Genomic DNA, 15,270 nt, shown 5'->3' with positions numbered 1-15,270 from the left:
CTTAAAAAAAAGTCCTACTTACATAAGTTAAGAATTGCTTCTGCAGTATCACAAATTTTCAGGAAAACATAGGGAAATGTGTGTTTGCAAGCAAGGCCAATTCTGAAATCAGTTTAGAAGTTTCAGATAGTTTTTGCAGATTTATCTTAATAAAAATGCGATGGAAATGTGATGGAAAAATCAAGTCAAAACCAGCTTTAAAACAGCAAGGTATTTTCTTCATTTTAGCATAACTGTTTTTTATTGAAAATGCTCCCTTCATCAGTGACAGGGAAGGAAAGAATATAAACATCAGTTCAAATGATTTCCCCCTGTGAGGGACAAAATTAGATTAAGGTCTCAGAAAAAGAAGCAACTCCCAGATAGAAAGGTAAAAATCTAATTAAAAGCTCCAGAAATCTATCAATCACAGGATTAAAAACACATATTGCAGCCACCAAACAGATGGTATAAAACTGAAATACAAGACAAATTTATTCTGACAGAGACAACTGACAGACCAGATTCAGTTGGGGTAAAAAAAAAAAAAGGCTGAAATAACTGGCAGAGAGGTAACAATCAGCCTCTTAAACCCTATTTATTTTCACTCTTAGTTAGATATGGCTCTCAGAACTCACCCAAAACTTACTCTGCTAGTACAAGACAACAGACCTCTCCCCCTTATATAAATAGGCAGAGAGTAGATCTGTTACGTATTTAGTGCCATTACAAAAAATGCCAGTTGCTTACAAGGCCATTTCCCAGTGGGAAAGGACAAGTTCTTTCCATTCCTGAGAGCCATTCAACATATTAAATGATACATCTGACTGGACGACACTGAAAGAAGATCTGAAAATAAAACATTATGGGTCTCTTGAGTAAAGACTTGAAAAATATTGAAAACAAAACTTCTTGGTCCATGTCACAAACAGAATATTAGAGCCCAGCCCTTCCTTATCCTGAGAATTACCTAAAAAAATAAACAAAGAAGTCAAATTGATACAGCCATACACTGTCAAAAAAAAAATCTGTTACTGAACCTAAAAGGGATAGGAATGATAACAGCAGACCCTAAGCCTAAATCCATACTAAACTATAATAACGTAGCTGAATCAAAAAGAATGACAAGGAACTTCCTGTTATCCAAGGAGCAGAAAGGAGACAAGGCATGTTCTACAGACTTATCAAAGACTTCACAAGACCACAGGGCACAAAATTTACCTTTACCACAACTTTTTCTGAACAAGACTGCTTGCTCATCTACACATCCTTGGAACATGAACAAACATAGACAATCACCTAAATGAATGTCACATATTCATTCTAGTGACGTTGCCAATAATTTTTCTTCAAGTAGCTTTGTCATTTGATGTTCACATGAGTTTTTCCCCACATTTATCTTGACAGCTTCCTTCCACACTTGAAGCTAGAAGCTTGCTTTGTCTCTACTTGATGAGCATAAAACATTGTTTTGTCTTTGCGGGGGTGGAAAAACAACCTAAAGAGGAAAAGAGAGCTCCCCTTCAGGGAGGTGTGGAACAGCAAGACAGAGGATGCACGTTTGTTCCTACAGCTGTCATCTTCAAGACAAAAGTTGCCTCTACTTAAATTTAATACAAGCTCTGCTAGTATTGGAGAAGCATACTGGCACGCAGGCTCACTTTCTCCCCAGCTGCTGAAAGGTGTTTCAACTTTGTGCCACAGAAATTCTTGACCTGATCCAGTATCTGTACTTGCAGAGAGCAAACAGGTAAAAGAACTAAGAGGCACTAGGTTACTTATGAAGAACATTCCACAACCTCTTCCAAAGGTTAAGACAACATCTGAGATAATTCAGTAGTTGCAGTATTACAAGACACAGTGAAGTTTATGTCAGAATTGAAGTCCAATATCAGACGTGCTCTTCCTAACTCCTTTGAGTGTTTCAGGGTTACTTAGAAAAGAGGAATAATCTCTTTAATCACAGAATTTCTTAAAACTTACTATCTCATGAGGCTGCAGGCACTTTTGAAGATAAGTGGCTGCACAACTTGCAGTTCACATTCATTCTGAATTACATTTAGTTACGTTACTTCAATAGAAAGATTGTTAGATTTTGTAGGTTCAAATTTAGAGAAAGAGGTAAATGAGAAAATGAAAAAAAAGATTCAGAATTTACTGAGGGGGAAGAGTGATTTACTTTTTAATTACATTAAACACAAATGAAATTACTTTCTTTGCTTGAAACATTACTTGAACGGTCACTGCAACCCTCAGCCATGGTGAAAGAAAGCTCACTTCAAGCTCAGTCTTCAGAAAATTTATTAGAAATTTAAACTGACTTTAGCAGACGATACATGAGAAAAACAAACAGATGCACAGTTGTGAGTAAGAAAGAATCCTGACAGCCTTTAACTTTGAACCCAGAGCAAAACTGTTTTCTATTCATCCCTGGTGCATCAAGTGTAAGCCAACATAACTGCAATATTTAAGGAATGGCTTCCATTCTCCATAGTTCTTCAGGGATGATTCAATCTTCTAATCAAGGACAAATGGATCCCACTAGACCACCACCAGGCTAAAAGCTATTCATTTTTAAAGATTAGCTGCATCAACAAGCAGCCAAAGGAGAAAAAATAAAAAAATAATAAAAAAAAATCAAGCACTGTGGGCACCGCAGGAGCAATATCAAAAAGTTCCATAACAATGAAGTTTTTAGTCATTTGAGTTATTAGCTCGTAGTTTAGAACATATCCTGATTTAAGTCTCCTGAACTATCTTCCCAGTAAACAAGCTCAATTCTTAATGTAGAATTGCTTCAACTTGTTCACTGCATATCCTTATTAGAATTGAGATCTGTTGTGCTACATCCACATGGCTACCCCAAGCATCTTGTGAGATTCTGTGGGGAAACTATCTTCTTTCTGATCTATGGAAGCTAAGGAGTAGCTTAAATATTACTAAAACACAGACAGCAAGTCATATCACATGTTAATGTCCACAAAGAAAAGGTTATCTTTGTTTTAAACATAACTGGAAATGCTTGAGCTATAAAGAAACATACATAAAACAGTCATGGCAGTTATGTTCCAAAAGACTATTGACAGTACTCCCTATGAAGGTCAAATGACTTCAAAACAATCAACTAAAATCAAGGGATTTTTTATACAGATACCTGTAAGAATACAAGAGTATTAGGATTTATTTATTTTTTTGCATCATTATCCATCTATACAGGTGAGTTACACTGACTTTGATACACACTCCCCTGCCAAAAACACACACAAACTCCAGAAAGAAAAAAAAAAATACATCTTGTCTGTACTTTAGGATTACATAAAACAATATAGCTGTTCTTTAGAGGGGTTATTTGCCCTTCCTCTAATTCTTTTGCATGAATTAACAACTCAGCCACAAAGGTAAGATCATAAAAAATTGAGTAGCCTCATTCATTAAGAAATGTGCAGTAAATAATCTGAGTCCTTGGATTTCAGAATCCTAGCCAAATCTCTGCAAACTACAGACAGCATGACAATGGCCATTATTTCCTTATGTAGCTACCAGAATTATAATAGCTAATTTCACCCTCCTTCCTGTTTCGATCACTTCAAAACAAGGTAACAAATTTAATAGCACAAGACTCTGATCCCCTGTAAATTCATTTCCACATTCAGCGAAGCACAAGCAGTCAGCATTAAGTTAGTAAAGGGAAATTAGCCAAATTAAATTAAGCAACTCAGTCAAGTTTTCCCAGGATCATTACCTTTGACAGCAAGCTCTTCGAAGCCAAAGCCATGCATGTCTACTCATTGACACATTCCCTAGAGGGAGGAAAAAAAGGCCCCATGCAGGGTTTTGGAGATGATTACTATACAAACAAGTGCTACTCCCTAGTGGGAAGAATCCTAGAAAAACAGAAAGTCAATGTACGAGTCAATATAATATTTGCATGTGTTTAACACTGTATTCCACAATAATATGGAAGCATCCAAGACAGGAGTTTAGATTTAATTCAAAGAAAAAAATGAGGAAGTTGAAGACATTATAAGACAGTGCAATTTCAGCAGCTACATGCACCTAGGCCAAAACCACCATAATAATATATTTGTATAACAAACCCCAGACCACATGAAAACTCCAGAGTAAGCAGATGACTAAGCTTCTAAATTGCACCTAAATGTGGACATACTTAATTTAGCTACTCAGGCAAAGCGCAGAACAGATTAGTCCTGCAAGCTTTATCAATTTAGCAAGGCAAAGAATCCTCCAAAGTAAGAGACAAAACAAACAAAACCAAAATTAATACAAGAGCTATCAATTAAACCAGATTCCAAGCCCGAAGTATAAATTGATGAAGAACTCAGTGTGGCTAAATTCTTCAAAGAAACATATGTATATATGTATACTCTTACATACACACACACGATGTGCTTATAATAGAGAAAGAACTAGACATGAGTGGGAGGAAAAATGCAGACACTCGTCCTTCATACTCAACCAGAAAACACACATTGACCCAACACCCCTGAGCAGTTTGTCCATTTCACTTGTTCCTTTCAGAGCTGTTGAACACAGCAACCATCAGTCAAGTGGCTTTGATCTGCTCATTAATTTACACCATTTCAAACTAAACTTAACTATCAGCACCAAGTGTTATAAAAAGCCACATGTATAATACTTCACATATATAGAAAACATCTACAGAAGAAAATTATACAAATACAGAGCACATATAAGAACTGAAGCACTGTGAAACAAACTCTGATGACAGAAGTCTGAGGAAGCAGTCCTAAGGAACGTTTCAGAAAGGTAAAACATTCAAGATGTTTATGGATCCATTTACATAATCTTAATTTCAAAACTGTCATTTCTGCCTCCATTATTTGTGCAGAACACTTTCTCCGTTGCAGAACTTGGATGTAACAATCATTGCATGCACCCCTGAAAGTTAACTCTAACCCTACTGGTAGGATTTTAAGTTACTCAGCAAGTGTGGAATGGATCAGTAACTACTAACAAACTGGAAGGCCAGATATATTACTCTTGCACTTACACATATGCATCTTGGACCTACTTTCATGTCTATCTCTTCCTGTGTGAAACAGGAGTTATTCCAGGGATTCCTTCTCTAGCACAAAGGTAAATGGAATTTGCTCGCATCTGTTTCCCCACTCATTTGTTTTCTCCAGACTGAATCATCTCTGAACAAGTAGCATGCAACATTCATAGCTCTTTTTAGGTCTTCATGAGACCTAACTTCTTAAAAACTACAGTCTACACCAGACAAATAGAATACTGCCATAGAACGTAATAACAAGGTAAACTGCAGCACAAACCTAATACTACTTGCTATATTTGTAAAGCTACTATTAAAGATGAAACTGTATAAAGAAAATTTTAGGCTAGTTGTATGATCTATGATCATTGGTTAATCTGTGAATTCCCCTCAAGATATAAATCATAGGCAGAACTATTTATAAAAACTACATCTTCAAAGCAATGGAAAAAAAAAGAAAAAAACACGCATCACATTTATTATGAAGAACGAGTAATCAAAGCTCTGGTGATGTTTATTTCTTGCAATATCAGATGTTCACTGATTTATTTAATAGAACTTCTCAAAAAGACACGTTTCCCCCCTTAAGACTTCTACCATTTTTTCATGTTACACTTTCAGTTTTCCTTGGGTTTCATATTAATGCAAATTTAAATAATATTTAACTTGGCTCCTGTAGCCAAAACATTCTGTAACATTTGTACAAACATAACTCTAAAAGTTTGGTGGCAAAATATTTTAAGTAGTGCTGTTAGATCTCTTATTAATTAAAGCCAAAAGTTTCCAACATGAACTGGTAGGTGGATTTTTTAGCTCAAAAGAGTGCAGACAGAAGACAACATGAGTCTAAAAAGTCACTTGCTGTGTGGCCCTCAAGAAACTTGTCTGAATTATTTTCCCAGCATTCAAACATTTTTCTGAGATCAAAAGTATCTTTGCCATTTCAGATGCAATAAATTTGTTTTCATTTAAGTTAAACTAGCTAAGACTGTATACCAACCCACTGTCATGTCACAGGTAGAGGAGTCCATGGACCACAGAGAAAATGAGATACTTGGATATATCCAGTGGCTGACTGATGTTTTACCTAAGAGCAGAACTTAGACTCAAGGGAATATAAGGTCCTTCCCTCTAACGATCATAGTAGAAAATTCAAGTTAGTGCAATTAGTAGCAATCTAGATTTAAAAGAATTTATACAAGCTTTAAACCACTGCTGTATTGAAGACGACAGTGAACTTTACAAAAACAGTGAAATGCTCATGGCAGACTAAGAGAATAAAAACTGAAGATAGCATACAGAGGATCATACAGTATTTAAAAATATAGAATGTTTTACTGTTTCCACAAGGTTTCAGCCCCTGAATGCTCCAATAATACACTATTTCCTAAAAAAGCAAAAAAAAAAAAAACAAAAAAAACAGAGCACAGATATATATATCACTCATCTGTAGATTATCTCTGAGGTTAAAGATTTAAACTGAATATTGTGAAATAGCATTGTTCATCATGCAGACATTAATCTAAAACTTAAATCTGTAAACTATACCAAAAATTATCAGGACCAAGAGCACAGTGATTACATGCTCTTTCATTCTTTTTAACACTTAACATGCCAAGGCCAAGAAACGTCCTCTTTCAGCTTGGCTTCTCACAAAAGGCAAAGAAAGTTACCATCTCTATTAAGTACATTCTCACAAAGGAAACCTAGTAACACGGTGAATTCAGCCTTGGTAAAACATAGGCAACTACAAATTACTGTATTGCTCTTTAAATGCTTCTCAGGTGGCCAGCTAACCTTGTATTGTGGATTGTTCTAACCTGAAATCTAAATGTTTTATCCCAGCCCTTGACTCTTACGCCAAACAAACACACCCCACCAATGAAGCATACAATATGTTTGTGTTATCACACAGCTACACTTACTCTCACTGGCTTGGTATACGACCAGCTTGGGAGGGGTGGTGTTTGTTTGTCTTTGGGGTTTTGTTTGTTGGTCTCCAAACTGCCAAGTTGCTACCCATCAGTTTTAGAAAGTACAGAGTTTTGTGCACAGAAGTTAAGCTTTCTGTAACAGTTATCTGAAAGCTACTGTTCACACAGCTGGGGTGGAAAAGAAGGCTGATATGGCCACAAAACATTAAATACAGAGGAATAGCCTAGTAAGAAATCTGCATATTGCTATCGTTTAAGATCTCTCAGCACTATAAAAGTAATTTAGAAACCTTCAAGAATGCTATAAAATTTCCCTCTGGAACAGAACTTAGCCTTTAAAAGGCATCTACATATGAAAGCTTTGTTTGCTTTGTAACCTAGTTTAGCTTTCTTACTTCAGGAAAATACGCTTGAAGTTCCCCCATATCTATGGCTCAGAAGGAAATAAAACAGGAAATCAGGCCATAGAATAAGCAGTTGTTGCCAGCAAGTTTTAAAACATTTTAAGGTATCCATTAATCTACATAAGGCACAACTAACTGCACTTCTCTTAGGCCATCAGTGGAGCCCAGCACAGAGCCACGCTGAAGCTCTGTTTAACATTCCACTTTGGACATCTTCATATCTAGCACTGGGCATTCTCTGAAGTATGCCATATGCTGTGCATTAAGCAAAGACAGAGATGCTGTCCTCTGCACCAAGTGAGTGCCAGAACTGTATCAGGGATCTCAAAAGTTTGCTTTCAGTTTCTCTCTTAAACCTTTTTAAGTAAAGAGAGTCCACTAAAAAAAAAAATAAATTATAATACAAATTTAGTCTGCACACACTGATTACATTCTCCTGTGCTGAGGTCTGAAGCACCCCACAGTACTACACTGCTAACATAAACTCCAAAGTGGATTAAAAATTAAATTAACAGCTTCCTCGTAACAGTGACTTTGGCAGTTTAAGACAGAAACTAGAGACTGCTTTAATGTGACCTCTTATCCATTTGAATTAGTTTATAGCAGTAGTCGATTTTTCCATGGTGATGAAGTCACCATGCTGCAAAAGTATGCAAGGAGAAACTGCTACCAGCCACCAGGTGAAAACATCCAGGTTTCTAATTGCATATGAAATTGCTGTTTGCATTGACAATGATTATTGCTGGGAGCATTCCAGGTAGAGGTCTAAGCTCCATTACAAGCAAGTCACTGCAAAACCCAATCAAAAAGATCTCAATCAGCGGTTATTAAACTAAGGAGAAAAAGAAAAAAAATACTATGAAGCTCCAAAAATGCTGGGTTTAGCGTTTGGTTTTGTTTTAAAGCAAGAGCAGCAGCAGGATACCTGTAACTTCTGAAAAGCTCCTCCCCTTCCCTCCTGAAAACATTAATCCGTGTTTCATTAGTTAAACTGCTGTAACTATGTACTCCGCACTGATAGGCAGGTGTTGAGAAATTCATCCCAGGTGTTTGAACAAGTACTCAAGGAGCCCCTAACGTTTATTACTTACAGTCTCTCTGCATTCCTGGGAATATCCCTCGGTACAGTTTTGAGTCCTAGTCCGTGGCAATCCACGTTGGAAGCAATGCACGTACATTTATGTGGGCATCCTCCAACAGGCATCCAACTTGCGGAGCTCCAAAAGCTCAAGATCGTTCCAAGGCACAAAAACGCGCTTCTTCCACCAGCCGACATGGTTTCTTGAGCACTTCAGCGGGTACAAAAGTGTGCGCGAGCAGCCGGCCCTTAAAGATGAAATGCCTCTCTGAAGGAAGGGAAAAGAAAACAAGAGGCTCTTAGTACAGCCCAAGGGAACCCACCACTGCCATCATCGCCGGAGCACCAGCAAACCTTCAAAGGCGGCTGCGAGGGTTACGTTAGGTGGAAGAAGGTGGGGAACCGCCTGCCGGGCTCAGGTTTCCTCCTGTTATTTACGAGCAGTACCAGAAGGCAGCGACTTGAACCCAGCCGGAGCCAGACGTGTCCTCGGATGAAGGGGAAGCGGCGGTGCCCACCGGCCGACCATCCCTCAGCAGCGGCTGCGTGCCGGGCAGCCTCCCCCGCTCCGCATCGCCGGGGGCAGCAGGTACGAGCCGGGCAGCAGGCAGGTGAGAGCCGGGCACAGCAGGTAAAAGCCCCCGGGGCGCTGCCTGCCACGCTCGCTGCTGCCGCCGCCGCTCCCCCGCAGCCCCGCGCTGGCGGAGCCGGGACCGGGAGGCGGCGAGGGGCGGCCGGGGGGCGGAGGGGGCGGCGCTCGCTGCCTGCCTCCCGCCCGCTCCCCTGCACCGGGCACGGACGGTAGCCGGGCGAGCGCCGGCGGCGAGGGGGGGCCCCCCTTGCACACACACACACCCCCTCCCAAAATCGCACCCGCGGCGCCCATTGGCTGCGGGGACCTTGACGTCAGGCGGCGGGTGAAGTTTCGGAGGGGAAGGAGGGGGGAGTGCGGGGCTGCGCTGGAGCCGGGGGGTCCAACCGCTGGGTGGGTGACCCCCCTCGCCCCTTACTCCCCCCAAGAAGCTCCGTGTTTGGGGCCGGAGCCCGCGGCCCCGAGCCGGCCCCCGGCGCCCCCACGCCGCGGCCCCGAGTTGGGCTGCGGGGGGCTCGGGGCTTCCTCCGCCTTTTGTTCGCCCCGTCCGCACTCCCCGAGTTCCCTCTGGCGGCCGCGGGCGGACACTCACCGCCCGGCCCCGCGCTGCCCCCGCGCAGGTGGCCCCCTTCACCCCTCCACACCTTCATCCCTTCATCAGAGGCTGAAGGCAAGAGAGGTTTTGGGAAAGAAGGGCAGTCACCCCATAGGTCCCGCTGGGGTTTTACCGACGGGCTGCTCAGCACCTTGTAGCCAAAGTGTGTTAAAAACCACACAAACACAGGGTGCCCTAAAAGTCTGTAGATATTTAGAGATTGCTTGGAAGAGCAGGAGTCCTGGGAGACACGCAAATCAGCATTTTCCCAAGCCAAGTCGTAAGACCATTAACAGGATGAAAAAAGTAAAGCTGCTGTATACAAGTCACAAAACCCGTCTCAAAATACTGAGTTCCTTACTTTGCACACCTAAAGACAGTTCCAAAGGCAAACTTACGCATAATGCATTGCTAATAAAGATACTGCACGGAGAACAGTTGTTCTGGTCTACATCACCAAGGAGTGGCCCATTACAGTGGAGGTGAGGCTTTGCTCCTGTGGATAGGGACAGTTCGCCTTTCCCCAGTCCCACAAGGAGCCAGACCAGCAGTCCCTTGAAGCTCCCACAGCCACCTCCAACAAAGATGTTACAGGGTTCAGTTATGTTTGGATTTAAGTTCGCAGGCTCTGCTCAAAATGTGTTTTTCTATGAACACAGAAGTTTAGTATTCTAAGTGAGGACTTCTAGGAAAAAAAACACAAAGATGTTCACCAAAAGATATGGATGTGGCATTCCAACATGCAGTAGCACACCTTAAATACCTGTTCATTTCTGGCTCCATTTGCTTCACCTTGATGACTGACATTTGTAATCATCTAAGGCATTCCTGCCTACCTTGAGAGTTGGCTTTGCCCCAGATGATGCTATGTCCACCAGTACAGCCAGCTGGGCAGCCACTTGCTACTGCCCTCTCCAGTGAGGAAAGATCTGACGCTACTGAGCATTTCCTAGTGAAAAGGAATTGGCCAAACAGCACATGTAAGACCACTGATTAACTTTCACCTCTCCTGTTCTGGTCTTTGAAAAAGCAGTTCAAAAAAGTCATTAAGTGATTTTCTCATTTTATAGGGAATTATTTCCATGACAATTTTTATTTTTTTATATAGAAGCCATTTGGATCAAGGCTTAAGATTGAACTGCTTACATGCCTAGACTCAAAGCTCATTTAAGTGGCCCTTAGACTGCATCCAATGCAAAAAGGCTCGGTGACAAGTCCCACAAGGTCTGAAAGTGTACAGAGAGACTCAACTGTCACCCTTTTAAGCAGTTGCTTTACGCTGCTTCAGAAAAGACTAAAACGTACTCTTCTCCCACCTCTCCCCAATCTCCAGGAGGCTGAGGTTGGAGAAGGTGGGCGTAATTCTGTCTGGATCCCCAGATAAAACTCTCCTTTTCTGGAGCAAAGGGCCAAGGAAGATCACTTCAAGCTCCTGCATTAACAAACTGAGGGGCAGAGTCATAACAAACTGCACTCTGCTCTTACAGTACCCAAGGCAGCACTGCTAACTGCAGCAGCCTGATCCATATCCCGCCCCTTTACCCTCTTGAGAGGACAAAAGCACAGCCAGCCCCAAGCATGTCACTGACACTCATTGCTATCTATTCTGAGGCAAGCGCCCTCAGTCAAGTGTTAGTCTACAAGAGATCAGCTCTTGAACAAGGAACAGCTGGTTCAGCCAGACAACAGAAATTACACTGCTTAGCGAGACAAAGTACTCTGAAAGCTCTGAAGTCACCTCCACACAGACCAAAGGTAGACATCCTTAGTCCATTCAAGCAGTGAAAATACTTTTGTTGGAACTTAACTTGCCTTGGCAGCCAGGCGACGACAGTCCAAAGAAAGATCTCTTCTGGTTCTGGTCTACTAGCAAGCCTCCTCCCGCTATAAAGATGGCCCTACGGAGAGACATGCATCCCCCACCTCAGGACAGAGATACAGAAATTGTTGGATACTAAGCAAATTAGACTATAGGTAATGCATATGTGACCACCCTACGCTATAATTATTTTTGAAGTTACTAATATTCAGCTCTGCAGAACTTCCAATTCTAAGAAACGCTGAAAAGATTCCCTCAACCTCTTGACATGATCATCCACAGCAGCCCCCACGTGCCATGTTTCCCTGTTTCTCTCCCAACAAAATTGCCCCGAAGAGGACAGGTGAATCAGACAAAATGGCAGAAAGAAAGCTGAGCCAAAAGTCAAGCCTACCCTTTGAACACACTTCAATATTATAAAAACTGAGGCATGTTGTCCTATATTCCAGTTAAAACAGCACTTAATGGAGCTGGTCATGTTTTATCAAGGCACGCCACAGAGAAGCAGCATTGGCTCTGCTGTTTTCCTTTCAGATACCCACTATGGCTTCCTGCTCCTGGCAATTGCTAGAAGCTGGCAAACCAGTCCCTGTTCATCTGATAGTATATGGTTGGCACAGGGTACAGTATGTGTCACACAAAACCACAAAATGACACAGATCATGCAATATCTATGGAATATGAACCTATAAAAGGCTTCTTATTTGACAGTGTTTTGTATTTATACTCAATTAAACACATTTAAGTTATTTTACGAAGCTATCTCAAGTTGAACAGCTTTTATCCATACTGTCTCCTCAAGTATTAGAAGTGACCAACATTTCTATTTATGTTACTCTCCTTACAGAGAAGATTATCAACTGTCTACCTAGCAGGAATTTAAATCTTGCCTGCCGCTTCTGTGATAAGAAACACGGTCCTTTCTCTTAGACAATGACTGGTTCCGTGCATTTAGAACATCTTTGCATCAATTTGGAAATTGTCTATTTAACACATGAAAACAAACAGATTCAATAAAAATATTTACTAAATACTGGAAGAACACCGAGTCCGGGGATCAGTGGAAAGATGGGGTGAACAAAAACAGAAGATCATGACAATGACTTGGGGAGAAGGAAATAAAATCACTTTTCTAAACAATTTTTACCTTCCAACAGCTTCTTCACAAAACATGCCAGCACTAAAAGTGTTTTAGAGTTAATTTCAAGACACATTACGTGGTGTATTATGTATAACGTCACCTTATTTCTTGTCAGGTGCTTTCTGGGTAGATATGCAAATGCACATGCTGTGTAGCAAGTGTGACATTTCTGAGAAACATGGCACTCACTACACTTATGTTGTACATGTGGCTTGCACGTGTGCAGTAAATCCGATGGCTCCCAAATGCTCCCATTTTTTTGTATGGACAATAGTGAGTTGTCTAGAGGCCTGATGGGAACTGTAGCAGGGTCTGATCAGCTGGATGAAGTCCTGAAATCTGAGAATTTATGGGCAAAAAAAATAAGACTGGTTTAAGAAATCCAAATATACAGTGCCCTGGTCCAGGCAACAAGAGACCATCACAGAACCTCATCCTGCAGGACTGTTTGCATGACAGAGAAGAGTCTCTACCATCACCAGCAGTAAACTAGAAGGGTGGGGAGGAAATGACTCATTTTCATCACTTCAAAAGAATCAAGGCCTGAACCTTATCACTTAACTGACAAGGCTCCCTGAACAGCTCTAAGAGGAGCTCTTAAGCACATCCACCACAGAGGTTAATGCTTTGCCACATGACTGAGTTGATGTGTGCATTTTAAAGCTAAGTTCAAATTCCACTTAATTTTCAAGTCACTGATGCAATCATTTGGGAAGCAGTGACATATACGAAGTTATATAAAGTATCTCAGTACATTACCTAAAAAGGACATAAAGCTAACACTTGACAACCCTGTCAATGCTGAGGAATTTGAACTTGATTTTTACTAGAAGCTAGAAATAGAGCATAGGTTTAACATGACAGATGTCAATACTGCCACATTATTTCAGAGCACATAACATCTAAGCACTCGGTTACGCTTTCCATAACCACCGCACGAACAAGATGCCTATTTTAAAGACAAGAGCAGGACTTGAGCGCTGCTATCCCAAAGTCAGAGCCTAAATTGTGCCACGACGCCCTCTTGTGGCTGCTGAGCTCCGCCGGGGTCCCGAACAGGTACCCTGCCGCCTTGTAAAGGTCTGCTGCACAAATCTTAACCTGAAGGCTTCCTCGCCTACTGCATGCCGCCCGTTTCACGAGGTTAAATCCTTTTCGAACCTGCGATGTTTTAAAGTGCATATGCAAAAGATGTCAAACTACAGTCAAAAACGATAGCAAGATCTCACCACAGAGAAGATAGATTCAGTTGATGCCAAATCATACTGGTTTTCACTATAAGTTATCTGAGCCCCGAGGGGTTTCGTGCCCGAAGTTCCGTAAATATAGTAGGATTTTCTGTGCCCATTTCAGGGGAAAAGTTCGTCACCAATTAAATACTAAACATTGACTTTGAGATAGATAGATATAGATATATATAAGTTCACTTTTTTTTTTTTTTAATAACTGCAAAAACAAAGTTTCGCTTTCCTTGTTAAAAACATGTCAGGCTGAGCAAAACATGTTTTTACCTGTGCTTTTATTTTTAAATATTGTGCTTGTTGAATAAATATTAGCTGCTTTTAAAATGGTTGAACTACAAAATAAAAGCAACCACTGGGTTTATAGACACCAACTACTACTAGATATGAAACAAAAGATGGATTAGGAAGTCCAGCAACTGAAGCCAGCCTTGCGTTCCCCTCAGACAGAATAAAAACCTCAAGATTATCAATCTGCATGACTTCCCTCACAAACCTATTCCCATTTTGAGATGTGGGAATAAGGAAGATCACTCCATGCAAGAAAGCTTATGTCACTATTTCACCTGTCATACTGTAATTCACTGCAAATATGCAAAAAGAGCAGCAACTCTGAACAGCAAAGAACTTAAACAGGATTTCTACCACCTACATTGGGGCTCCCATTCATAGTAATTATGCAGAAGATTGTGAATGAAACTTAATAAGCCATATATTTGCTCTCCTGCTAAGATTCAGAGATGGCATTTCAATTGTCCCTGAAATTTAGAATTAGTTTATTCTGTTAATTTAATCCTAATAATGGACAGTATAGAATTTCCCTGATCCTTAGTCTGGTTCCTAATACCCCATTGCTCTGCTAGATGAAGTCCAGCTGGGAAGTAGCAGAAAGCTAAACGACTAACATTGAGAATGGATCATGCCCTTCACCATTCTAAATGTGTTAAAGCATTTTAAATTATAGCTTATGAAGAAACCAAAAAATTGTTTCACTAAAAGCTCTGAAAATTAAATTAAGTTCTGCTGTATTAGATTTTTTTCATACAACAGAAATAATCTAGAAATCATCCACATTATATTCACTCTGCTATTGTGCCATATATTCCATCAGCTATCAAGTATTAATTATTAAGTTACTTTTGTGTTACATAGTTCACATCCACATACAGCTTTCTACAGGTTTTTCTGCTTCACACTATTTAAGTAAATACTAGAGAAAAGGAGGGAAAAATGCAAAGCAATGCCTATTATTACATACTTTTAGTGCATAAAAGCTACCTAAAAGAGCACTTCGTTCTTAAATTGAGATCTATAATCAATACAAACATAGCTTGCACATAGCAGCAATCTTTAATACATTTCATTCTGTTTCCAATGTATATATGCTTATGTGAGAATCTTGAACTAGTTAGAAAATCTGAATCATTTAAATAAATTGTAGAATATGTGAAA

The 15,270-nt window shown here is 40.5% G+C and overlaps 1 protein-coding gene across 8 annotated transcripts in view; it reads right to left on the bottom strand.

Annotated features, from left to right (window-relative positions):
• The window catches only part of SLIT3 (slit guidance ligand 3), a 512,478-nt gene extending 503,206 nt beyond the window's left edge, over positions 1-9,272 (bottom strand). For 4 of the 8 annotated variants that reach the window (XM_083798318.1, XM_083798310.1, XM_083798313.1 and 1 more), the window contains exons 1-2: positions 8,785-9,272; positions 8,444-8,698 (exon numbers count right to left, since the gene is read on the bottom strand). In XM_083798318.1, coding sequence (XP_083654444.1) covers positions 8,444-8,628 — 185 coding nt within the window. In that variant the 5' untranslated portion in view covers positions 8,629-8,698; positions 8,785-9,272. Of the gene's footprint in view, positions 1-3,721; positions 3,780-8,443; positions 8,699-8,784 lie in introns of those variants that run through there. The other 4 variants (XM_083798312.1, XM_083798308.1, XM_083798314.1 and 1 more) reach the window with 4 other exon arrangements.
• Between the last annotated feature and the right edge of the window lie 5,998 nt (positions 9,273-15,270).

Source organism: Anser anser, assembly GCF_964211835.1.
Source record: "Anser anser genome assembly, chromosome: 14".
Classification (NCBI taxonomy): domain Eukaryota; kingdom Metazoa; phylum Chordata; class Aves; order Anseriformes; family Anatidae; genus Anser; species Anser anser.
The sequence above is the reverse complement of the archived record's forward strand: the minus strand, read 5'-3'. Positions and strand labels throughout refer to the sequence as shown.